A 27,579-nucleotide genomic window follows, 5' to 3' on the forward strand; every position below is an offset into this window, starting at 1 on the left:
AAAAAAAAAAAAAAAAAAAATGGAAAAAAAGACAACTTGCTTATAGATCTTCATATTCATGTAAAGGTGGCTACATATTTGAATCTGTATATCTAAGAGCCTGTGTGGGTAAAAAAACAAACAAAAAGAAAACAGAAAATAACTATTGTTCTTGATTCTTCTTTAATTTAATTCAATCAATCAATCCTAATGTCAACTACCATTTTTATTGCAATCGAGATTTCAGTTCATCACAAGACTTCGCATACATTGGGGTGGGGTGGGGGCTGAGAGGGGGAAGGGATTTACTGAGGCCACGCGTGCCGCAGAACGCTACAGTACCTTTGGCGCGTTCTTATGGCTCGCCGGGTACCAGGCGGTTACCTATAGCGCTGCCTTTATCTCTGTGGAAAGATATGAGCCACATTGGGGAAGAGAGCGGAAAAAAGCAGATTTCACACTTTATCCTTAAGCGGATACGGTTTGGGATATGAAAAAAAAAAAGTTACGTTATAAAATAAAGTTCTAGTTTTATAATTTTCCCAAACAAATCCTGAAGACACCCAACTTTAGTCTGATAGTTATGCCCATTATGAGTGGATGTAATGTTATGTTAATGTTATATCAGACTAACTTTAAGGTTTAAGTAAGTGTTTTACTTTCAAATGCTTGAAGTTGGTGGACCTCTTTTAAAAGGCTCTGTAATAGCTGCAAATGTTTGTCCCCTTTAAAAGTTTGTGATTTGACATTTTAAAATGATCTCCTGTGGAGGCAGCAGTCTTCCTTTTGCATGGTCTCTCAGTGAATGTATGAGTTATCTACCCCCAATTCTCTTATATTCCAAAACAAATTGCTGTTGGCTCAATTGTTTGCATTCCCTGTTTTTCTCTTTGTAATCATGTGACAGGCCACACCTTTCACCAAATAAACACCTCTGACAGGCATGACCATGGATGGATGTTTTCATTTTTCCCTTTTCAACTACTTTTCTAGTTTTTGGTAGAAGTCGCTGTCATTTTGGTGTACATTAGTAGAACTCTTCACAGAGCCTCTATTTGGATCACAAATTAAAATTGTTTTAGAAGGACTAATTTACTACTAATTAGTAGTAGTACATTAGTAGTACTACTAACTACTACTAATGTAAAGGAAGTTTTTGTGGAACATGTTAAATAATTTGCTGAAAGCAGCCAAAATCTTTATATCTAGCTTGAATTTCTATCCTATCATCTTGGCAATTCATAAACAAAAATGTTGTTTAATGAATATTATATGTTTTAGATGTAACATATTATTTATATTCCTCTTCTTGAGTAACTTTATTATAAAACGCTGAAAAGCTGTGGCTATCTTCCCCCAGTTCTCTAGTTTGTGTCCTGACATTATTGAGAACTAATTTTTTTCCTAGAAAAACAAAAAACTTTATTTTCTAAATCTTGGAATGGATGCCATTTATCGGGGCAGTGTAAGAGAGAGGAGGACTTTCAGAAGATAACAGGAAGGTTTTATGGGGTAAAATGTTGCTATTTTATCCTCTTGGTTTATTTTTTCATTATCACGGAACATTCTGGATTTATAAACACCAACAGAACTGGTAATAATTCACAATTTCTGGAGAAATATACAAAGACACAAATCATTAATTTAGAGTTAGAAAAATGGTTTATCATGACTAATCTTCTTAGGATGGATATTAATTCAATGATGTATCAATTAAACAGAAATGTGCAAATCTCTGCAGCAGGATAATGGGTGTTACTGCAAATCTACACACGAGCTGGAATCATGTCCATATTGTGGGTGTTTTACAGCTGACCTCCCCAGGATGCAGCTCAGTATTACCGCTTCTTGTTTCATGCCTATTACCTTAATTAAACATTGATTAAATTCCTATTAATGTGCACCGAGTTACAGACTGGGTGTAATCAGGTGAAACAGACTTAATAAAACATCCAGTGTGGTGCTCAGGAGAAAAAAAGGACTCCCTTGAGGAGGACAGACAGATGGTGTCAGGAATCACCACAGAGGACAAAGCAGAGTGGATAAAGCAGATCTCAGCCACCACTTTGGTGATTACTTCTAAATTGGTAATTTGATCTGCCCCCTTTTCCACCTACTCATTATTGATAAGGCCGGCCATATCCAACCATATTTCCCCCCTACCTCTGCTGACCAGACTCAACTTCCTGTCGATCCTGCCCACGCTGCACTGTGTTCAGCAGACCAGACAGGAAGTGTACTTTCAGATGAAGTCTTAGTGGGAAAAGTGGGATGCATAATGGTGACACATGCATGATAGAAATCCCATCTGTCAGGAATCCTCCTAATCCTATCATCTGAATTGAGCAGGAAAAAGAGGAGCAGCAATCACTTTAGGCAAACCTGCTGTGGGATTATGTCTTCTGTCTGTGATGACGGGTCAAATGAGGACATCAAAGGGAGTAAGACCATCAATTGATCTAGTTTTGGTCAAACTGATGATTAAAAGCTTTCTAAAGATGATGTTTCTTTTTTCAAACAATAATACAATAGTTAATATTCACAGCTGAAGATTAAAACAATTAACCCGTGATCTAACCAAGTCCACTTAGAGTGGGAACATATGAAAATAATTGATCAATCATAGCACATGGCCCCAGGGATAATTTATTTTAGTTGATTTTGTGTTGTTTATTGTTTTTCTTATATCCTTAATTCCACAGCAAGGTGGTCGCAATAACATTCCTTCATCACTACATCACAACCTCAAACATCCAAACCTCAAAGGATCTGGGTGGACCGGTGGAGATCGAGGGGTGGGTTAACTTTAACCCTTTTATTTTTATTTCCTGTGGACTTCAGTTTTCTTTGTTGTTCTTTTACTGTCTTGTTTCTGTACCTAATTTGAAAGCATATACAATCTGAACACACTTAAACAATATCTGAATTCAACTTCTTAAAGGAATATAGGACGATCTTTTATTTCCGGTTGGATCATCTCATTACGTGGTCCTCCTAATTATCAATCCTTCTGGGGACATGTTTACATGCTCGTCCAGTTAGCTATCTTTTTCTGCCCATCTTTACGTTCAGGCATATATCTGTAGTGAGCTATGGTTTCAGACAGTCATTGAAGCTCATCTTTCTCACCGCAGTTCTTTAAAAATGACCGAGGGTCATAAGAGAAAAAGTTTCTACGAAGCGTGTAAGAAGAAAAGAAAGGCCTCAGCAGATATATCCCGGAATTATGGGATTTGCTGTCGCCAGAGGCGACATTAGTCGCCGCTATCGGGTAGCGGCGACTAATGACAAAGATGGCGCAGTCACCGCGCAGTGGACCAATGGGGAAGTGATCATCTGCCTGCACGGTCAGTTAACTGAGTTTGCTATAAAGTCCACTATATAATCCCCGCTCTATATAGTGATTGAGAGATTTAAGGGTTAGGGCGGACGTTCGGACACAGTAACCTTGTATTAGTTATGAAAACAGCAACTTTTAAACAGAGTATGCACGAGGAGAAAAGGGGTCGTGCATGCTCTCACATGCACATTTTTTTTAAGTGGAGAGGACGGGTCTTTTAAAAAAATCAAGAAAATCCTCCACAATACCTTTATATAAACCTAAGCATATCCTCTTAGACACATTTGACACATTTTGCTGAAGCAGAAATCTTTCCATTACAGTTTATTATTTGGATTTATTTATAATTTATATGATGGAATCTGACCAGATTTTGACAAGCTACTGCTAAAAAAGTGCTTTCATATCAATATATCGATTTACATGCCAAGTTCTCAGTGAGTCTTTAATGCAGTCTGCATTTAGCTTAAAAGAGATTCACGATTCACCTTCAGTCCAGACATTTTCTGGCATAATCCTACATTAAAGCAGCTAAAAGTATGTTCCATACTGTCATGATTTTCTTGAGAGATCTGACCCACATGCAGTAAACCACTCGGAGACCAGTGTAAAAGTTTGAACAGGTTTATTGATGAGGCCAGTGGGGGTAGGATTCAGGAAACGTGTGCTGGTGAAGCGGAACTGGAAGAGGGAAGGGAAGTATCAGTGGTTAGTTCAGGATCTGTGGGAACTTTGAGTGATGACTGGAGAGACAGAGAAAACGGGACTCAGGTTGCTTGAGAAGACCTTTTCTCCCACAATCCAGTTAGTGTGGGTTTATTCAGTGGTTGAGACTCGTTAGAGGGCGGACAGGTTAAGACTTGGTTGGATCCTGAGAAGCTATTGAGTGGACTCTCACTTGGGAATCCAGGAGGACCTGAATGGAACTTGTGGAGATTAATACCCTGCTCAGTGTGAGACTCAACCTATCCTTCCAGGGGAAGAAGGCCAAAACATCCAGCTTGCAGGAAGGCTTCCTGTCGAAAGGCAAAGACAAAAACAAGGTTAGGCTCAGCGAAGAAACAAAGACTGAATAGACTCAGCAAAACTCGGCTTGGCTAGAGTACCCAAAACTGGTAAACACTCTGGCGTTGAGATAGTGACAGTCCACCGCTCAAATAGTCCTCAGTAATGAGCCAACCGGCCACAGGTGTGTGGGAGGCCCAATGAGAGCAGGGCGCCACCTGGTGGTGGAAGGAGAGAACAAAACAAAAACACAATCCACACAAACTGGATTCCTAACAAATACAAGACCTTAAACTCTTTAAATAACAATTGATAATGCATATTTATTAATTAACCATGAGATATGACAACAGATTCTGATACCAAATGTAATAGTACTTAGATCAGAGAAGTTGCGTAGGGTTACAGAAGGCAGCTGCTTACCAACAGGGCTCACTTCTCAGGAAGTGGCCCCGATAAACGGTTAAAGAAGCATTTTATACAACTCCAGTCTGCCACATCATCACATCATTACATCATACATGTTTGCAGATGAGTGACATCCATGGTTCCAGCCTTATTAAGATATTATACTTTGTTCTTTGCTGAAGGACACCGCTGTCATTCCATTCCCAAATCTTTGATATGTACAGAATTAGGTTTATAACTGTATATAGCCGGACTGAGGAACTGGCCTAATTAGATAAACTTCTGTAGAAAACATCAGTTCTGATACGCAACAGGCAGCTAATATTAAGGTGTAATAAACTCACACATCATCAATGATAATTATCTTAACAATCCACACCAGCACGCTTAGGAGGAAACGCCAACAAAGCTCATTGTCCTCCACCTTGTGAGTTCCTCTTGCCCCCCGTCACCGTCTCTGTTCCGGGGTTACAGCTCATGAATGAAGGGTGCGCTTGGGGAGGAACTGCTCGGTTGCTCCCTGCAGTGGATCGACTTGAGCTGACTCGGGGCTTCTATGAGCTGCGAAGAGAGATGGATGAGTTTTTGGTCACCGTTTTTGGACGTGTCCATCTTGATGGATGAGTTAACACACACCAGCTCCACGGGGCGCACACTGGAAAAACGATAACTGAATTTGAGTAGGTAAATGAGATAGTTTGCCAATGGAATGAGTATTTTTACACTTAAAATAAGATAATTAGATAAAATGCACTTATAATAAGACAATGCAATTGTGTCTTATTATTTTAAGTGTAAATTATCTTGTTCCATTGGCAAAAATGTCTCTTTTACCTCCTCATTACAAGAACAAATGCACTTATTTTAAGAAGAAAATTACCTATCTAGATTTAGATTTTTTTCCAGTGGATCGGACATAACATCACTATACTGTGCAATGGAAGCATCACGTTGAATGTTAGAGGGCTGTATGAGAGAGAACGAATCATCATTGAGTCTGCTTTAGAAGTTGAAGAGACTCGAAACATTTCTGTAGCCTTGATGCTGTAAAGAATATTGACCAGCATATTATAAGTTAAACCTCCTGAAATTATTGTCCTTTTTTTATTTTTACAGAAACCAGTGTTTATCTCCTTTGTCACTAAAGCCATTCTGTGGGATAGAGGAGGCTGCCACCACAAGGTAAGTGCACCAATACAGTGAAAAAAACACAATCAAATGTATAAATTTAGTGGCTATGAGAAAAATAAGCAACCACCTTGAAGCATACAGTTTGTCTATGGATATTATGAACTCTAATTTTTTTTTAAACTTTTTTTAAAACTTTTTTACCTTAAATCTCTTTATAAAAAAGGTACTTTTTTCCTGATATCTTCAAACTGAAGATGAGGGTTTCTTACGGTCAAGTAGGTAAAAGTAAAACAAAATCATTGGAGTTTTATGTGTATTTACAGTTTGGTATAATAGTTCTAAAGAAAGCTGTTAAATACGTCAACCCTAAACCTAAAACCCAACAAACTTGCGTTTATACCTATACAGTACTCAACTGTCTACATAAACTCTCAATCATCATTCCTTTTAAAATGATTTTTTTTATTATGTTTCTCAACTATTGTTCTTTCAGGGTGAAGTGATGGTAAAGTAAATTTCAAAAACAGAATCTGGTTCCGCATGTTTTAATTTTATGGGGATTTTTTCTAATCGTTTGTATTCATTCATTTAATCTGTGGAAAAATTTACTTTGTGTAGCTTTTTTATTTTGTTTGAATATATTCATAGTAGATAATAGGGAAAAAAACAAACAAATCAAACATAAAGCCTTGATGTACACCAGTACTTTACAGAAATACCTTCTTGTCATTCGAATACAACAAATGTATCCTAATAATTTCAGAAGCTGATAAGGTAAAACTTCTTAACTGGAAATTAATTTTAATGTGTGAAACACATTTTGTTTCAAATAAGGGGCACTATTGGAGAAGTTAAAATATTTGTCCTGGTTGCCGCAGCATTAAAGCCATACCATTTTGAGCAGCTGGGTTCGGACATGCGCTTGATGTTCAGTTTATTTCCAGCATAAAATAATTCAGGCCTTCATTTATGCATTAGTGACCTGTGTTTGCATGACCCTTAACTCTGGATTAATTTTATTGGTGTGTGGATGTGTGAGTTATTGGGTTAAGTGGAGCGGAGATGCAAAGTTGAAATTGTAGTGAGAGTGGTAGTTGGATACAAGGCATGACCCCATGGAGGCCGTACAACCCAGATGGTTGTTGGTAAGGCTCAGGAGGAGCAGCTTCCAGACCAAAGAGGCAGATGTTGGGCATAGAGGCCCTTCAACCCAGCATTTTATGCCTTTTTCAGCCAAATCGAATCCACCTCAGCCTCCAGAATCAGCTGGAAACCAGAAGGTCCAAGGTAGGAAGGATTTATTAGTCAAGTAACAAGGAGAAGGAGACGCTTATCAGAGTCTGGCGCAGTCCAAGTGGCCAGCCACCACCACAGCACATCCTAGGAGCTGTAGGTAACCACATGGGAGCTCAGCTTGTTTAGGATTGCCTTCGACTGTTCTAGTTAAACAGTTTAACTAAAACATCAATAGTTCAACTTTTCTATTTTCTTTAGTCCAACTGTTTTTAATATTCTTTTTTGTATCTGCATTTTTTATTTTTTCCTACTTGCTTTGATTCTGTTTTATTTTCCTGTATTTTAATCATGTAAAGCACTTTGCATTGTCTTTGTACTGAATTGTGCTATACAAATAAATTTGCCTTGCCTTGCCTTGCCTCAGCTCTCTGAAACATAGCCAAAGACTCCACACAAACTACACCCCTTTCAAGGTGGAGAAACCCCACCAATAGACAATGCATTGATATAAACACTTTAGCTATGCGATACGCATTTGCACAACCTCATTTGTGTGAGCTGTATTTCAATACAAATAAATGTAAGAAAAATTGACCATAAAAAAGAAAAGATTAAAAAAAGTTGCTTAAGATCTCTTGATTGAAGTAGTATTTTTGAATTTACAAAAAATCAAAGGATTCTAAGATTGACCCAATTTATACATCAAAACATATTACACTACACTGGATCTTCCTTTTTTAAAATCAAAATAAAATGCATTAAAAAATTCCAGTGTTATGTGATGGACAAAAATTTAAAAATCATATTTTTTAGTTTTTATGCATTTAGTAAGTGGATTCCTTGTGACTGATCTTATAATGTTTAGATTGCTATTTATATTAAAATTATGAGGGAAATATCTTGATATAAAGCTTTGTTATTTCTGGTTGAATAAGTTCGGTCTTCACTTTGCTGGTGAAATAAAAAAAAAATGGTTCTCACTCTGATGCACAAACAGGATCACACACACCCACACGCTTAAACTCCCAGTCTCCACCTCTCCCATTTGCTTTGAGGCTGGGAGGGGATGCGCCATCGTTAACAGTGGGGTTTCCATGGGAACGTCATAGCCGCGTGGGCCGCCTTCCTGTCTTGGCCTCTGGTTAAGCAAACAAAGTCGGCAGACAAAGCCGCCTGCTCACTCTTACAGCCTCATTTACATCCTGAGCTGCTTTCTGCTTTCAGAAACTCCCATCAGACCTAATATCAAGTCTTTCCTTTTGCTGCTTTGTTGCGATTTGGCTAGATCTCATAAATTTGGAGCAGAATTGATGATGATAAAACTTAGTTGCACAACTTTTCCTATAAGTGTGTCAATGTGGAGATACGCAGGAGGCCAACAAGAGGCTGCGGAACCAGCAACATGCTTTATACTGGTGGCAAACTCCTGTAGGGTCGCCTAGGACATGAACCCTCAGTGATGCAGAGATGCACCAATTCGAACCTTATTATATGACAGTCATTCCAACATGGTTAAAGCAAGCTGACATCATGGTAACCCCTCTAGTTAGTAAGCGCCAAACCCAAGCTTCAGAAGTATTTTGTATTTCAAACCTGGTTTGTGATACAGACCAGCAGGACTGCAGCCCACTGGTAAATTTATAGCCGTTATTGTTAAAAGATGGATGCAGACCAACTCCTTTACAACAATATCTTGCTGCGAATTATGTAAATGTTTGGCATAACTTTTTAAGGTCACTGAAAAATAGCTGAAAATGTTCTTTAGCCTCTAAAAAAACCCATAACCAATGCTCTTTCATTCATAAGCAAAAGTTCGATTGCCCTTTTTGTAGTTTTATTGACCTGGATAACAGAATTTGCACAGGTTGTGCTACCATTTAATAATATCCTTATGTTGGTGCAGAAGTATTAGCGCCTTTTAGAAAAACTGAGCCAAAGTCTGGTTGCCTTCGATTTTATAATAATCAGAAAAGGTGGACCAAGAATTAGAACTGGACAACCAGTGTGAAAGCTTAACAGTTTATTGAAATTGAACTGCTGCAGATAGTGTCAGCAACAAGGAAAGGACCCTCTGGTAACAGAGACAGAAGATTAGTGACCAGGTCAGCTTTACGATGTGCATCAATCATAAACGTAATGGTCAGTAACCTTCTCTTAGTCCTCAGTGTGGGAAGAACATCTAGATTAGGTCCGTGTCGGTTGACAGTAAGGTCGATGTTGCTGTCACTTGTCTGGAAGTCCCAGATGATAATAAGTTACGATGATCAACAGTCAGACAGAGGGTCAGAACCGCGTAGACAATAGACAGTTTTACAGTTGTTTTTTCTATTTCTGCTTCTGTCTCCTTGTCGGCCTCGGCAGATGGCTGCTCACACTGAGCCTGGTTCTGATGGAGGTTTCTTCATATTAAAAGGGAGTTTTTCCTCTCCACTGTCGCTACAAGTATGCTTAGTGTGAAGGATTGTATTCGAGTCGATTAGTTGATGCTATGAACTGGTTTTCCTTAAATTTAAAACTTTAAATCAATGTGACTGTATGATCTGGTGAAATGTAAAGTTCCTTGTGATGACATGTGTTGTGAATTGGAACTATAGAAATAAACTGAAATGAATTGAAGGAGGACAAACCCGAATCCGTAGTCGGGGGCGAAGTCCAGGGTCGGAGCCAGGTGATCAGAAGTCCAATGAAACACTGGAGGGAAATCCAGGATGAAGTCGAGAAACGGTTCTAGGTTGGACAACGAGCAGGCAGACAAACCAATCAGGGTCGGGTATAAAAGGCAGGCAGTCAGGTCAGACAGGGAATCAGGCAGGCTCAGAAACATGGACAGGTCAGGCAAACAGGCCGAAAGTCAGGAATCAGAATGCCGGAATAGTTCGATAGAACAAAACATCCTACTTGGCCCTTATACAACAAGTCAGGGGGTTAATTCAAATAATATTTTAGAGAGCAATTTGTAGAGCTAACTGAGGCCTTCAGAGTTTAAAATGATCTGGGGATTTTTCATTTTCCATGATCTGATTTCTGAGTGGAATTTCCTGGGATCTCCAATCCTGAGAAGATTGGCAACCGCAGGCCTGGACTGGCTTATCAGGAGGACCTGAACAATTCCCAGTGGGCTGATCTTATTTTAGGGCTGATGACATTGTCTTTTATTTTTTTATTTACTGGTGTTCAGCCATGATTAGATCACTAACACTGCTACCGCCATCCCTGGGCTGCCTCCACCAAAACTGGCAGCTTTTTTTTTTCTTTGTGCACCCTGATGTAACACGTTGGTTGCACTCTGTCGGTCAATGGTGTCTGAAAGTGGGAGAGTAAAAGGAGTAAGGGTGGCGGGGAGAAAACCAAAATGAAAGAAAAAAGCTCTTGAAACAGACGCTGCTAAATGTGCAAGAATTGGCAGCTTGAGGCTTAAAAACATGCAAAGACAGATAAATGTATAAGGTGATAGACTTTCCCTGCAAACCACTGAACATGTTCATTATAAACTCATTACATTTTGTGATGTTGTGGCACATAATTCAATTATATCAATTATATAGTTTAAATAATGGCAACGCCACATAAATGGGAATATTTGTCTTGTAGCCCCTTAGAGTCACAGGGACTATAGAGTACAGCCATGAGCGCACCATGCCTGAGTTGGCAGGTAGGATTACTCATTAAATCAATATAAAATGAATCTATGACATTTTGTTTGAATTTTACTTAGTATCAGAATCACAACCAGTAGTGATGATGTGATTGCTCATGTTTGTAGGTAGAAAAGGTGCTGTTAGTGGGTGAACAAACAAGCATAAGTTCTAAAAGCTTTCTATACCCAAGATATCCAAGGTGATATGAAATTAAATTTGAATATTACTTAATTGGTTAAGTTCAAATGTGTTTTCTGTGTGCTAAAACTTTAAAGATTACTGGTTTTGCATGTGATGCAGATCCAGGAGAGTCTAGGAAAACTGGAGGAAGTGTAAAATATCAATACTTTCAGTTACTTTATTTCACTTTGAACATTTGAATATCTCTGAACACTTATTTGAACAGAATGTTGATTCTGATATTGTTGAAAAAAATATGTTATGGAGAATAATGCTGGGAATTTGCACTAATACTTTAATAAATACGCATTGTAAAGCAACCCAAACCTGTACTTTATTAGAAGTATTTTAGAAAAATCCACTTAATTAAAAGTCTCTACAGAATAATGTGAGGCAGTAGACTTAACCTCTAAGTTTACAATTTCATGCTATATGTCATTATCTTAAGCGAGCCTACCTGAGGCAGAAACTACCAGCGCTTAAAATGTGTCCCTGTCATGATTTTACAAAGTTCAGACTCAAATGCAGAAAACCAAAACAGAGAGACCAGGGAAAAGGTTTAACGGGTTTTATTGAAGAAGTTTAGCAGAGGGAGAAGTGTTGCTCTGAACACTGCTCAACCGGAACTGTAAAGTGAGGGGAAGACAGCGGTTAGTTCAGGCTCAGTGGGGAATTTGACTCGAGAACTTGGAGAAGTGGATTTGGTTGCCGACTCACGTTTCCAAGAGAGAAGCTGTTGAATCCTTGACTCCTGTCTATGTGCTGTAGTTCCAATGTTTGACTGATGCGGTGGAGGGCGTAACAGGGTTTATCCAGAATGCGGCTGTTAGTTGGGGAACGGAGAAACTGACTGCCACTCAGATTTCCTGCGGTACTTGAACGGGTCGAGGTGGAGAATAATCCCTTTCTCAGTGCGAAGCTCAAATGATCTCTTGGGGAAAGTGGATCCAAACCTCCTGTTTGAACCCCAGCTCAGTTTGAAGCTCACTAGAGCCTTCCAGGGAGAGAAGGTCCGAGAAATCCAGTTTACAGGATGACTTCCTGCCGAGAGGCAAAGACAAAAACAAAGTTAAACTCAGGTTGACAAAAACTCAGTTTGACTCAGCAAAACTCAGCTTGGCTAGAGTACCCTAAACTGGCAAACATTCTGGCGTCGAGGTAGTGGCAGTCAGCAGCTTAAGAGCACTCCGTTTAACGAGGAAACCATCAGCAGGTGTGTGAGGAGACGAACCAGAACCAGGCGCCTCCTGGTGGATGAAGGGAGACAAACACAGAAACACAAACACAAAGGCAGGAGTCCTGACAGTCCCACTCCGGCCCTGGGCACCTGTACTACAGAAATAATCATTTGTTTGTGGATTTTTTTTTTATTTTATTTTGTTTTTTTGTTTGTGGACTTTTAATGTTATCACGCTCCTGAAATAATTCCCCTTGCTGATCCCTTTGCACCTTAAGGACTGAACACTACAGGAAGGCTGAAAAGCATATTTTGACAAATCTTGGGCATCCGACCTCTAAAGAGAATTCAGATATGGCCGATCATAGCTTTGCTAAAATCCCTTTGGAAGTCGTCCACAAATTTCCAATGGTTACATCTCCATGTATGTCTGTGGTGTTGTCTTGTTGTTATTAAAGGTTTCCAGTTGGTTCTTGCCCCCTCTTCTTGGGGATAAGATTGCATGTAAAGTGAGGACATTGTCTTACTATTGAAAGTAGAAAGTTTCTCTGAGCGCTAAGCTGGATCCAAGCCTGGCTTCTGACACGAGCTGATAATCAGATTTACTCCCCTGAATCCGCTGGACTCCACAATGCTCCCCACTGTCGTCGGCCCCCACATTGCCTCTGACCACCACCCCCCTACATCCCTGCAGCAAAGCCAATTACAGCCCCCAGAAACACAAATCTCCATGTTTTAAAAAGTCACTCTTTTTCAAGGGTTTAACCTTGTTAGGCCGTAAGCCTGGCTTTCTTGTGCATCAGCTCTGTGAAGAATTCTCTGTCCTGCAGACTCTGGGACATAGACACACTTCTGTCTTTGCTCGTAGCCGTCCGCCTGTCAGAGGGTTCACTTGGAGGCAGTGTAATTAAGTGTGTGCATGCGTGCGTGTGTGTCCATGCTTATCTATGCTTATGTGTTGGGTGGTGGGTGGATGGGTTGTGGGGGCGAAGGCTGCACACGCAAGGCTGTCCTCTGCAGGCCATCTGGGACTCTGACTAACTAATAGACTTCCTACATTCATCGAGCAGCGGCACTTGTACATCTCAATCAGGGAGCTGTTGAGCACAAACAGGCCCGTAATGACATTAGCCAGTTCTGGCCGTGTCAGGACAGCGTGTGGGTTGCCTGACGCCAGGAGGTCAGCCCGTTTCCTGGGGGCCTGCATGGACCCAGAGGAGCCAACCCGACTCTAATAGATCTGCAGAAAGCGTGGTCCGATGTACTGTCCCTGCTGGAAAGACCTCCCTCTGGAAGAGCTCACAGCAAACATTAATCAATTTAGTAAATCTGCTGTCAATCTTGCAGTGCCACCACTACTGTGGCAAATTGTAGCTCTGTAACTTCTGAAGTAAGAAAAAAGAGTTTAACCCTCTAACAGTTTTCTTTAAAGGTTTCATCACTCTGTTAACCTGTCATAAATCTGTTGAAGGAATCAAATTAATATGCATCATCTGTAATGATAAAGTCTGTCGTCTAAAAGGAAAACTTCCTCGGCCAAAAAATCCTAACTACATGTACAAATTTGGTTTAAAATCATGTTCAGACTTGCAGTGCGAGTGAAACCGGCCTTGTCTATCTGCACTAACCCTTTTGATCAGCCTGAGTGACAGGCAATGGGGAGGCCTTGGGGAGGGTGAGGAGTGTGGACAGGAGCAGCCTCCAACACCGTCTCTTGTTCTGTTGTTACTTCTCCCTTTTTTACATCACAAGAATGCAAATCTTTGAAGCTTCCACGTCTGAAAAAGGACATGGTGTAGGGATTAAGAAACTGATCCTCCCTGAGTGAGTTAGACGGTCACCCCACCTTTCCCCTTTTCTTCCTCTCTTTAAAAAAGATTTAGTGGATTCTGGATTTGTGTTTTCAGTTGTTTTTTTTTTTACTGTGCAATAAAAAGCAAAAAAAAAAAAAAGGAGATGAACTTTGTTTTAGATGAAGCCTAAATCCAAGACAAATAAAAGTCCTGCGTCTGTGTGCCATTTATTACTGCTGTTTGCTCTCTGTGTGCCTCAGGCCCAGAATGAGTCACTGGCACCGAAGCTGAAGGACAGACTGGTTTTCATTGGTTGGAGTTGCCCTCATTTCAATATTTACCCGGTTTTATTTTATTGTGTAGCTGACAATTTACTCTGAAGTTTTATCATCTTAAAGATAGTCTTTTTTTAACCATTAGAAGAGGCAGGTTTTAGTTCAGGAAAACATTTATATGGTAGTAATTACTCATATAAACACAAGGGGGCAGTGGTGGTAGTGTGCATTCATAGTTTTCTGCACAAGCAATACTGTACTTCTTTTATTTATATATATTTTTAAGTGGTTTCCATTTCTCAGTTTTTAATCCCAGACCATAAATAATGATTTTTGTTGTGCATAAAGTTAAAAAATGATTAGACATTACATTACAAACAGTTTAACGGCTTCTTTTCTGTTTTACATAAATTGCTTTAATGGAAAAACTTTTTTTATTCATATTAATTGATTACTTTAACATTAATTCCCATTCCAATTTTTTCCTCATTTTCTTTGTAAAATTGCTTGAATTTTCCTCTGAATGTTAAAGCTTTTCTTTTTTAAATTGATGACTGTAAGTTGTTTTTTAGGTTATATCAACCATATGTTCTATTTAGTTAAAATTCTTATTAAAACCTACAATAAATTAAAGAAGTATTTAAAACAATTTAGCTGAAGTTAGAAATTTAAAGTGGAAAATGACTAAAAGTAATTAATATTCTTATTTTATTTTACAATAAAAGGGGGTTTGGGTTTCTTGGATTTTTCATTTCCTACCAAAATACCAGTAAGTCAGATCAAGAAGGAATAAAAGGAAGATTTCAATACAACAAAACCTTTTTGTTTTGAAATGTGTGTTCTCATACTACAGGTCCGTGATCACCAGGTTCATCATACAGCATCTGTGTGTCCGCGGTTTTTGTCCCACATGAAAGCTCGTCCCGAGGTCTTCCACTCTTCTTGTCATCCTAACAATAAGCAGCACCAGCAGCTTCCACCTCAGAAGAAGATGCAGAGTTTAAACATGACTCCCGCCAAAGAGACCCAATTTTTAGAGAGTAAGTTTATAAAACCACCTGACTTTTCCACCACTAGATCTACATCTCATCCAAAGATAACTTTTTAAAAATTTCTTTGCCTTGTTCCTAATCTTAGCAGTCAGCATTGAGGCCACCAGGCATGTTTTGGATTTTAAAGGAATAGTACACCCAAAACATGATTAGCCTTCATTTTCTACTCACCCCCATGCTGAACAACACTCTGGAGTACTTTTTTGATATCTCAAATGCATCTGGAGATCTGGGAGGCTTCTTGCTGTCTGCTGACATTCAAATAATGGAGGTCTGTGGCGCCGAGACAGAAAGGTCCATAAAAGTCCACAAAAACGTGTCAATATTCCTCCATACTGCTCGTCCAATGTATTCCAAGTGTCCTGAGTGGGTAGCATCCAGAATTTACTCGAAACGAAGTCATTTAGAATGTTTTTAGAGCATAAACAGTACTGTATAGGATTTCCTGAAAGCGCGCGCCTGCACGTTCACGACGCTACGGAAGCCGGCAGACCAAACCGGATGAAAGTGCGCATTCAGCGTCTGCTCTGCCGATAATGCAAGCGTAGAAGAAGAAATGTGCTGTTTACCTGTGCAAAGAAAGAAACAACGAAAGAAAAATGTCTGAGGACTTCAGTGTTGAGGAAGAGCATGAGTTCTTTGCCGAGCTGAATGCGCACTTTCATCTGGTTTGGTCTGCCGCGGTTTCCGTAGCGCCATGAACGCGCTTTCAGGAAATCCTATACACTACTGTTTATACTCTAAAAACATTCTAAATGACTTTGTTTCGAGTAAATTCTGGATGCTACCCACTCAGGACACTTGGAATACATTGGACGAGCAGTATGGAGGAATATTGACACGTTTTTTGTGGACTTTTATGGACCTTTCTGCCTCGGGCACCATAGACCTCCATTATTTGAATGTCAGCAGACAGCAAGAAGCCTCCCAGATCTCCAGATGCATTTGAGATATCAAAAAAGTACTCCAGAGTGTTGTTCAGCATGGGGGTGAGTAGAAAATGAAGGCTAATCATGTTTTGGGTGTACTATTCCTTTAATCCCCATTTTTTTGTTTTAATTCTGTTTGGTGAAGTTTAAATCTAGCCCATGTGTTACTTGAAGGAAGTGCCCACAGCGCCACCCTCCTGGTGGTCCACTGATGGAGCTCTCTATTGAAATCTAGGGAGACCTGCTGCTCCTTTCAAACGCCGCCATCAGATGTGAAGGCATTTTACTGTGTTCACACCTCAGCTCCACAGTAGGATACTTCTTTCACTCGCCTGTCCTGTGTATAAAAATGTGTGTTTTTGTGTGTGTGTGTAGAACAGAGGAGGATTTCTCAACTCTTAGGTCCAATACTAATTATTTTGCCATATGGTGGCTGGCTGCCTCACAATCATCCTTGACCCTCCTTCCCTAAAGAAACGTGCTGCGCCCAATGCCACGGCTTTGCACTCTGACACATGTCATTCATATGCACATTAGTACACACAGTTCACCCCGCAGTTGTGCGTGTGTGTAACAGATGGGAATGGCAGGGCATTGTAAAAGAGAGTGCAGAAATGTCTTTCACCACGTTGACTCCTTTAAGAGACAGACCCCAAGGAGACAAGATTGTTTGATACTCTACACCCTCCAACACACACTTGAAGTTGTCAACAAAAAGTTAGGAAGATTGAGAGGAAATGGGTGGAGTTGTATGGATTATGGCAGGCTTTCTTTACCCTGGTCGTCATGGCCCACTGTCCATGTTTTAGATGTTTCTCTCATCAAGCACTCCTGATTCGAACGATTGCGTTACCTCTTTGGCAGCCATCAAATACAGCAAAAGCCTGTTGATGATCTTTTTATTAGGTCAGGTGTGTGAAAGCAGGAAAACACCTGGACAGTGGGCCAAGACGACCAGGGTTAAGGAACTCTGGATTAAAGGTGGAATAGATAATCAAAAACCTGGTCCCAATATGCTAATGTTCTTTTTTTGAGTTGGGGTTAGGCTAAAGACGAGGGTGTTAATTCTGTACAGGTTACAGTATATGTTGGTTTTAGTTAGGCTTAGGGCTTAGAGTCTAGATAAGGCCATATAAAATAAATGTAAGCCATTGAAATGTCCCCATAAGTCATATGAATAATATGAGGCATGGAAAGTATGGAGCTGTGTTACCACACAATGCGTCTCTGAGGTGTAAAGTTTTGTCTGCAGGCTCTGCTGCCCTCTGGTTTGATTACTCTGGTGAGTTGGGAAAGTGGCAGCTGCTGCTGTGGGGCTGCTTTTGTTTGCAGCCCGACCCACTCAGCAGGGAAACAAAGTGTGTTCTTGACCAGAGGAAAAGTGTAAATGAACATGCACAGAGGATGCTGCTGAAAATCACAGCTCTGTATTTCTTTCTGAGCAGTTTTTTGTATAAAACTATGTAAAAACACTATTTTTTGTTTTTGTTTTTATTAAAGATCACTCTAACACTGGCGGAGGACTGAATGGTGCTCAAAGTGTTTATTCAATCAAAAGAAGACGGCATGCTGCTGTTCTCCCTCGTCTCCATATCCCAGATACGCAGCCCCCATCTCCATCCGACTGTGATCCAACGTCTCTCCAAAGCGAAACGCCTCACCTTGACCTCAAAAAACAAGAAAGCAACCCAAGCTCCATCACTCCTCCTAAATTGCAGCCTCGTCCTCCTGTTCCTCTCCTTGCTTCTCCTCAACCTGAGCAAAATGAAGTTCCTGAAAGGGAAACTATATATCAACCTGTTCCCCAGGAGCCTGACTGGGATCTTAACTCCGTGCATTCTGGATTATCACATTCAGCATCACCTACTTCTCATTCTCTGGGGTCTCTTTCACATTTAAGCTGGCCATCTTCCAGTTTGTTCAGTCGGAGCACCGACCTCGCCAGTGGCAGGAGCAGCATCCTCAGTGATCACACTGCTGGTAAACATTCACAGTCATAACATTCATTTAGGCTCTAACAATCCATAATTGGTTATTTTGAATGATCTTTATGATTAATGTAGGATTTGTGAATTAATCCAACTTAATTTATTTTCTAAAACATATAAATTGTACAAAGGCATTGAATATAAGTCACACACTGTAATTGGATCACTTTTATATATAGCTAACATAGCACAACCTCTAAATGCCACCCAGTATCTCTAAAGTCTTAAAGATCAAACATTTTTTCGAGCCTTAAAACATCCTAAATTTAAATCTAATATGTCTTCTTTTTCAAAAAATGTATCAAAAACACAACAAGCAACCTGTTTATTAGGACTTTTATTTGTTATTCAGAATCAGAAGGTATTGATTAGTGGTTAGCCTGGTCGCTGAGCACAATCATTTTGTATGTCCTCCTCGGACATGGCAAAGTAGTATCTGTCATCCGTTCTTTATCTCTCTATTGACTTTTATTAAAGGCCTCATATTAAGCTACATTTGAAAATAAAAGAAATATTAACAGAGCATTTTTTTGCTGTTTAAGCAGGAAAATTCCTCTCAGATGAGATACAGTAGATAGCGTGTCTAAGGTGACCAGATTCCTGCAATTTAATCTGGGGACATTTCCAGATCGTAGATGAAAATAAATACAGTACATATCATGAACGTTAAAATAGGAAACGGGGACATTGACGCTTTCATCTATTTTTACATATTTATTAATATTTAGGAAACAAAAATCAAGTGTTAAAAAACAGCCAAACAATTTATAACTCTACTTAAAATCACAAACTACCTGATGATATAAACTAAAGGTCACTCATCAGTTTTAAAATCATATTTAGGCAAACCCTAATTGATCCCTGGAGAACCACCAAACCTGATTATAAAGAGTTTTTAATCTTTCTGTGTAATTTTTTCTGAGCCTATTTCCTCATGCCAGTTGCAGCCCATGATCTCTCTTATTTTTTGTTGATTAGCTTGGTTTATGTTACATTTCTGGTGCTCATCTTTATTAAAACAAAACCTGGGCTTGAAGGAACATTTATCACAATAAGTAGCCCCGTTCAAATCAGGGCGTGACCCACAGCTCTCACTGGAGCGGTTCGCAGCCGTGTGAAGCGGCAAGGATGAGGACCAGTCCCTTCAAATCCGAGACCATGGTCTTGAGCCGGAAATGGGTAGAGTGCCTTCTCCGGGTTGGGGAGGATGTACTGCCCCCTAGTGGAGGAGTTTAAGTATCCTGGGGTCTTGTTTACAAATGAGGGGAAGATGGAGCGGGAGATTGATAGGCGTGCGCTGTACCGGTCTGTCGTGTTGAAGAGAGAGCTGAGCAGAAAATCAGAGCTCTCGATTTACCCGTCAATCTACGTTCCTACTCTCATCTATGGCCATGAGCTTTGGGTCATGACCGAAAGAACGAGATCCCGGATACAAGCGGCCGAAATGAGTTTTCTCCGTAGTGTGTCTGGGCTCTCCCTTAGAGATATTACATACTGTTCAATAAATAAGTGTTTTAATTAAGAGTAATTTGAATGAGCTTTAGTGGAGGCATCCATGTTTGTCAAAGAACACTACTGCCACCTGTCGGTTTGTGACGTCATGGTGCGGTATCGGCTGTTAATCAAGTCCCAGTGCTGTATCTGGTGTTTGTCAAAACGCGCTAAATCTAAGTCATATTGAAAACATTCTTCATTCGAAATGTTAGCTACATATTATGTGTTTTTTCTCTGGCCAGAAGTTCGATGGCAAATCCTCCCTCTTCAAGTTGGCGATCCAACGACGAACCCATCCATGGAGGATCAGGAATCGGAAAGTTGAAATAACTCTTTTTTTTTTTTTTTTTTGCACTTTTCCCCGATTTATTCCAACATCCAACTGCCATGCACGTGGGCATTGTTAGTTTAAATATAGCTCTCGAGAATTTCAATGGTGAAGTCCTCTGGAAATCTTCAATAATTGTTGTTGACTGCAGATGTGTCTAGTAGTTCCCATTGATTTTGCTTGTAAAGCGGGGAGAATGGCGCTAAGCTTACCGCACCGTCACATCACTGCCGGACGATGTCAGGAGGTGTTACTATATTTGGGCAAAAATGGCCGCTCCTGGACTCGGTGATCACAACCAGAATTGTTGTTTTTCCTTTTTTTTACTGATTAACGCTTAATTCATTAAATCACTGCGAACATATTAGTTTTAGGTATAAATAATGATCCATTGATCAGAGGTGGAAAAAGTACTAAAATATCATACTCAAGTAAAAGTACCAATACTTGGATGAAATATTACTCAAGTACAAGTAAAATTACCCATCAGAAAAATTACTCAAGTAAAAGTAATAAGTAGCTAATTTAAAATGTTTTTTAAGTTAAAGTTACTTAGTTACATAAAAAAAAAAACTGTTGAACGGGGCAGGGGATCTCTCCCATGTAGTGAAAATAGGACAAGGAGTCATAAATCCAAAAGTATTTAGTTTTTAATTAAAGAAAAATCTATACAAATGTATACACGTGTAATGACAAGATAACACATGTCACACATGACATTTAAGACCCATTTAAGGCCAAGGATTTTCATCGTTTTGGGCAGCAGAATTCGATGTTTCAGCTAGCATTTCTAGTGAAACCTTCTCTGAACCGTCGTCGCTCTCCTGATCCACCTCCATCTCGTTCCCAATCTCCTACAGAAAGACTTGGCGCCTGGTAGACTAGATCTACATGCTGATCAAGTCACTCACTGTAGTGCTTCCGGGCCCGATTTTTTGTCTTCCTTTCGGTTTTCCAAAGTTTTTTTTTTACTCGGTAATGGATTTGTAATTTAACGAAATACAATACTTCACTCAAAACGTAATCAAGTAAAATTTAAATTACCGATTTTAAAAACTACTTGAAAAATACAAAATACACAAAAAACCTACTCAATACAGTAACTTGAGTAAATGTATTTCGTTACTTTCCACCTCTGCCATTGATTATTTCTTGCTGACCGGTCTTTTCCCTTAATGTTCCATAATATTGTCTTAAATGTTTTTCTTGATTTGTAGCTGATTCTTCTCCTGAGAGGAGCATTGGTTCCTTGCAGTCTGCACTTTCTCCAGCGATGCAGCCGCCACTCGCCTCTTTTACACCAACAAAATCATTAGAGGAACAAATGTTGAAGAGCAGCACCTGTGAATCCGCACCTTCACTCCCTGAGCCATTTTCTGATGAAATCCTCCAAAGATGCTCATCTTCTCTGACACCAGAAGCTGAACCTAAATCAGATAAGCCCAAAAGCAGCAAGATGGTGGCAAAACGTATAGGAAGTGCCAAAGTGGACACGTCCGGAGAGCATGTCACCGATTTGGCCCTGTCTGCTGATGAAGAGTTGGATGAGCATGGGTTTACATGTCGAAGCCCACTCAGGACCATTCCACATTCAGGATCTGGAGTAAAGCTAACATCTCCTCCCCTATCTAGGCTGGATTCACACCGCTGGCCTGTGCTGCCTCCCATCTCCCCCAACAGAGGTGAGAACTTAGCTTGATTATCCTGAACGTAGCTTAAAGGAATAGTACACCCAAAACATGATTAGCCTTCATTTTCTACTCACCCCCATGCTGAACAACACTCTGGAGTACTTTTTTGATATCTCAAATGCATCTGGAGATCTGGGAGGCTTCTTGCTGTCTGCTGACATTCAAATAATGGAGGTCTATGGCGCCCGAGACAGAAAGGTCCATAAAAGTCCACAAAAAACGTTTCAATATTCCTTCATACTGCTCGTCCAATGTATTCCAAGTGTCCTGAGTGGGTAGCATCCATAATTTACTCGAAACGAAGTCATTTAGAACGTTTTAGAGCCTAAACAGTAGTGTATAGGATTTCCTAATAGCGCCCCCATGCGTGATCACGACGCTACGGAAGCCGGCAGACCAAACCAGCGCATTCAGCTCGGCAAAGAACTCATGCTCTTCCTCAACACTGAAGTCCTCAGACATTTTTCTTTCGTTGTTTCTTTCTTTGCACAGGTAAACGGCACATTTCTTCTTCTACGCTTGCATTATCGGCAGAGCAGACGCTGAATGTGCACTTTCATCTAGTTTGGTCTGCCGCGGTTTCCGTAGCGTCGTGATCGCGCAGGTGCGCGCTTTCAGGAAATCCTATACACTACTGTTTATGCTCTAAAAACATTCTAAATGACTTCGTTTCGAGTAAATTCTGGATGCTACCCACTCAGGACACTTGGAATACATTGGACGAGCAGTATTGAGGAATATTGACACGTTTTTTGTGGACTTTTATGGACCTTTCTGTCTCGGCGCCATAGACCTCCATTATTTGAATGTCAGCAGACAGCAAGAAGCCTCCCAGATCTCCAGATGCATTTGAGATATCAAAAAAGTACTCCAGAGTGTTGTTCAGCATGGGGGTGAGTAGAAAATGAAGGCTAATCATGTTTTGGGTGTACTATTCCTTTAACATCGATTTGCTAAAAGTCTTGAATCCTTGATGAGAAGCTCCTGCCACCTCCAACATTTTTTCCTCCTCGTTCTGTAAAATAATAAACTGCTTTTCTTTTCCCTCCCTGTCAGAAATGGAAAAGATGAAAAGCTGAGTTCCATTTCATTTCGTTTGAAGGCATGAGGCCCCAAGAGTTGAAGTCAGGGGTCTCTCCCGTTCAGCCTGGATTCCCCGATGCTTTCTCTATTCTCTAATCCCTGAGAGGGAGACGTGTTGCCGACGGTCATAAATCCACACTGACCGCTGCACATCACTGAGCCGAACCACCACAATGGAATACCTCGGTGGCTTTCCTGCGGCTGCTAATTTACCGTTCCCAATGCGGATAAAGGACAGGGCCAGTGACATCTGACTTCTCCGGGAACTTTATGAAAGAAAGCAAACAATGTGGAAATTGTGTGGGGATTTTTCTCCTTTCTGTCAGAGACATCTACTGTTCTCTGTGCGGTGCTGTGCTGCAGGGGGGCCCATGCTGTATCGCAGCACGCTGTTCTCTACACAGCAGACACAGAGCAAGTGTCACCAGCTCATTTATATTTCTACAGATGGAGGAAAATCAAGTTCAGCAGGACTCTCACTGTGCAAAGCTCACAAGATGATTTCAGTTAATTTAGGCTTTGGCTTCATCTATGCAGGCCTTAATCTTTCAATCTCCATTTTCTCTGATTGTTTTGATGGTCTTATACCGACCCCAAACTGACATGTTTTGAACACCAATGATTGGAGTTTGACTTTCTACAACAATGACCTAGGGTACTGTGGTGGCCTCGCTGGGTCTGTGCGATCAGGAGCTTTTCAGCCTGGCAAAGAGACGTCTACAGGCACACAGAGGAGGCGTTGTCCTTCACACCAACCCCCTTAACCTCCCCGAAAAACTCACCCTGTCTCAGTCCAAGCCTTGTCGCCTGAGACTGGCAGGCCAGTTGACAACAGCAATATGCTTTGAAGTGTCAAGTGGAGTCCCTCCATTGTCTCTCTGAGTGGAGCATAAGTCGCTCGAGAGCACAAACAGTGCATTGGTGCGTGTGCAACGCCGTCCGCATACTCCACTGGGTGAAGCTGGCTTCATGTGAAAGTTGTAGTCGTCCATGTGGGCAGGCCCAAAAGGACCTGCGCTTGCCTTTCCTTTTGGAAACTGTATATATTATCCTTTTGTCCGGAGCAAGCTGGTCTGCATATCTAATGTGTGAAAAGCCCCAACAGGTCTCTTTCTTTGCAACACAACACACACCTCCCAGGGACACTGTTGCACAAAGTAATCCCCTGATTTCCAAACCAGGCAGGGAGAGAAAAGCTTAGGAAGTTTTGAACTTTTTCATTCGAGTCAGGTGTAAAGTCGAGGCCTCAGGGGCTTACTTTTTCACATGGCTGGTTTCTTTATGCTTGTGACTTCATAGTTCATGTGTCGGAGGAATATAATGTTATATTATCAGTATTTTCCAAGCATGCATTTATTAGAATTGTTTATGTGAGCAAAAAATCAGCTAATTTGTTGTGAAATAAAGCAGTTTCCATTAGGAAAATGGAGCTCTGTCACCAAATATCATCCCCTCTGCCTTTTTTACAGGTTCCTCAGCAGCATCCGGCTGCTCTGAGGTCAGCTGCACTCAGTCTCAGCTGTTTGATGACTTGGAGGTCATCGCTCCTCTTTCAGCCTCCAGTTTGTCTTTGGATCGACCGTCAGACTCATTAGACTCACCTCACTCACCTCTCACAGGTAAAAATAACACCCATTTGTAGCAGAAACTAATTTGTATTAATATTACATGTTTGGTATTAGTCCATGCAAGGGAAATATTTTACATTTATTGGTGGAAAATACTTTGATATTTTTAATTACTTGTATATGTAAAATACCTTCAAATGAATCTTTCATTGTAGCTGCGTGATCTCGCTCTAAATAAGGTAGAAAACGTCTTGTTGAATGCTTTTCTCTCTTGAGAAAAATAATGAAATAATAGCTTGTAACCATCCAGTACAGGAATGCAATGCATGCAATACAATGCATTTAACAGTTGCATTTAATATGAATACATTTCTCCAAGTGGTTTTATTTATTCTGCAAAATGGAAAAGGCATAAAAACATATGAACTGTGTTTATATGTATAAACTGGTAAGTGCTTGCAAGAATTTTCGTGCTGAAAGACATTTTCTTCTATCTTGTTCACACAAAGATTTACAGAGTTTATTAAAAGTTACTTTGACTCTAACTAGACTCATCTACTGAGATGAGACTGATATTTAGTTCTTGTCCTACAAATACTAGAAAAGACTTAAAAGAATGTTAGAAAAAAATGCCTTATACCAAGTACTGTAAGTATAGTAGGTTTTATCTGTTTTTATCTCTGCTAGAGGTGCCAAGATGCCATTTTTTATTTAAACAACAAAAAAAACATATTTAAGTTATTTTGAGTCACTCAATGTTAATGTGTCTTTGTTTGTGTGTGTGTTTTTTTGATTAAAGTTTAGAGGGTGAAAAGATAAACCAAAAACAAAGGACTGACTTGATTGTAATAAGAGGCTTTACTGTAATGTCATCCCAGGTAAAAAGCAAAGTCTAAATCAATGTTTTGCAGACAAAATTCCTTATTTGTCAAAATATTGAAATATGTGATGGACAGCAGCTGCTTTGGAATTTGTTGGTGATTGTCATTCAGCCAGGCCAACAAGTTCCTTAAATTACCCCCCTTTCAGAGACATAGACAGGTATGGGGCTTTGCTAGCCTGACGTAGTTCTACTCAATTCTAGTCAGAATATGAGTCTGATGCTGCTCCATAGAGCTGTGATTATGGGGCGTGTTTCGAACGAACCAGGAAAAAAAATGCCTCTGCACTCAATTGGATAGACCTACAACCAATAAGAGCAACGGAGTGCGTGACGTATGCTACGCGACGCATAGTTGTTGTCAACAAAAATCAAAGCGTGCAGTTGCACGCCTAGAATAAGAAGATGAGCCTTGATCGCGTTTCTCTGTTCCTCTTTTAAAATTAATTTGCTGTCGATATCTTCTAGAACAGACCTAATAGCAGAATCTACACACCTCAACTCTCCAGCGGCAGCCATTGTTGTTGTCACCCAAGCGTGCTTTGGTCACATGGTTGATTACGTTACTGTTGATCATCTGTCCATCATCATATAAAGCCAGCCCTGACAATTTGATTGGCCCGCCAGATATTGTGCGAGCATACTCGCGCTACTATTTAGCAATGCCAGACCGAACTTCCCGAACTCAAACGTTGTGGGCGGGACTAATTTCGGAATGGCACCAAAGCTAGGGCTTTGCAGCCTAACGAAAGAAACCAAACGACCCGCATTCCAAAGGGGTGAACCCATTCTTCCTTTTCAATTTGCATGTTTCTAACGAAAAACAATGCTTTGTTGGGCTACTTTATAAAGCCTCAAACTCAACGCTAATTCTGACATTTTGAATTGAAAAAGGTTCCTGGATGGGAAGTGAAACGTCTACAAACTTGGAAACAAAGACCAGTGGATTTTTTGTTTTTTTTGTTTTACATTTTTGGAAAAAGTTGCTTTGGAAATTCAGTCATTATTAAATATATTTTAATTTAAGAAAAGATGTTATGAGAATTTGTAAGAACTAGTTTATGTCAGAACTATTAATTTGGCTCAAAATACTGGTGCAGAAATCAGTTCAGTTGAACCAGGCTGAAGGTTGAGAGCCTGTTCAGATTGCTTCATAATGCACAGTATGGGATTTTTTTTCCTCCTGAATTAAATTACAATAAGATCTTTGCTTTATAAGAGCTCTGCTTTCCCTTAAATCAGGCCACATTTAAACATGTTTGCAGGTTATCAGTGTTTTTACTGTAACTTATCTTGGATTATGTGTCTTATGTTTCTGTCAGTTTTAAATGAGTGCTGGTGACATCCAGAGATTTGCATCTGCGTTTATCTGATCTCTCACTCTGTCGGCTTATTGTATCTGGCCCACAAAGGCGGTGTTGATGTGAGGTGTAAGTGTTTCAGCCTGCGTTAGATTGTCTGTGTGTGTCCTGGAGGTGCTTCATTCGGCTGCAGAAAATGATATCAGCCAATGAAGACTTCCTCCACCTCCCTCAGAGCCTGCTAATCCCTGACAAGGTGTTTAACCTGCTTGCTTGACCTGAACCTTTGTGCGACCCCAAGGACCTTTGGCCTCAAGGATGTGGATGGATAAGGGGTGCCCGCTGCCACAGCAACCAAAGAGATAAAAATCTGCTTAGGGTTGTGGCCAGAAGCTTTTCTAAACGCAGCTTAATGCTCTGATTTTTATCACACTTGTGAAGCTCAGTTTAAATTGGTAAAGGATGTGGTGGATTTGAAGCTTCACTGAGTGGGTGGCTTTCAGGGTAAACCTGCAAAGCTGAAATCTAAAAAAGAATCAAGTCGGTTGGTGCAGTTTGAGTAAATAATGAGGTAAATCTTTCATATTTTGCACTGATTGAACTGAAGAAATTGGTTCAATGCTGTTGGAAATAAGGTGATTAAATATACACTGCTCAAACAAATAAAGGGAACACTCAAATAACACATCCTAGATATAAATCGTTGAAATATTTCCATTGAAGACTTTATTTGTATAAAGTTGAATATGCTGAAAACAAAAAGCATCAACGGAAATCCAATTTATTACCAGTGGAGGACTGGAATTGGAGTCAAACACAAAATAAAATTGGAAAAACATTACAGGCTCATCCAACTTTAATGTAATGTCCTCAAATTGAGGCTCAGTATTGTGTGTGGCCTTGACGTGCCTGTATGACCTCCCTACAACGCCTGGGCATGCTCCTGATGAGGTGGTGGAGGGTCTCCTGAGGGATCTCCTCCCAGACCTGGACTAAAGCATCCGCCAACTGCTGTCCAGTTTGTGTTGGAACATGATGTTGGCGGACAGATCCAGACATAATGTCCCAGGTGTTCTCAAAGGAATCAGGTTTGGGAAATGGGT

At 40.3% G+C, this 27,579-nt stretch overlaps 1 protein-coding gene across 1 annotated transcript in view; it reads left to right on the plus strand.

Moving 5' to 3' along the window:
• LOC107085388 overlaps positions 1–27,579 on the plus strand; it is a 93,080-nt gene that overhangs the window by 1,985 nt on the left and 63,516 nt on the right. The window contains exons 2-7 of the mRNA XM_015375679.1: positions 2,682–2,774; positions 5,849–5,914; positions 15,016–15,202; positions 17,644–18,123; positions 21,171–21,635; positions 24,197–24,346. Of these exons, the coding sequence (XP_015231165.1) occupies positions 2,682–2,774; positions 5,849–5,914; positions 15,016–15,202; positions 17,644–18,123; positions 21,171–21,635; positions 24,197–24,346 (1,441 nt within the window). The remainder of the gene's footprint in view (positions 1–2,681; positions 2,775–5,848; positions 5,915–15,015; positions 15,203–17,643; positions 18,124–21,170; positions 21,636–24,196; positions 24,347–27,579) is intronic.

Source organism: Cyprinodon variegatus, unplaced genomic scaffold (genome assembly GCF_000732505.1).
Source record: "Cyprinodon variegatus isolate N-32 unplaced genomic scaffold, C_variegatus-1.0 Scaffold7, whole genome shotgun sequence".
Taxonomy (NCBI): Eukaryota; Metazoa; Chordata; class Actinopteri; order Cyprinodontiformes; family Cyprinodontidae; genus Cyprinodon; species Cyprinodon variegatus.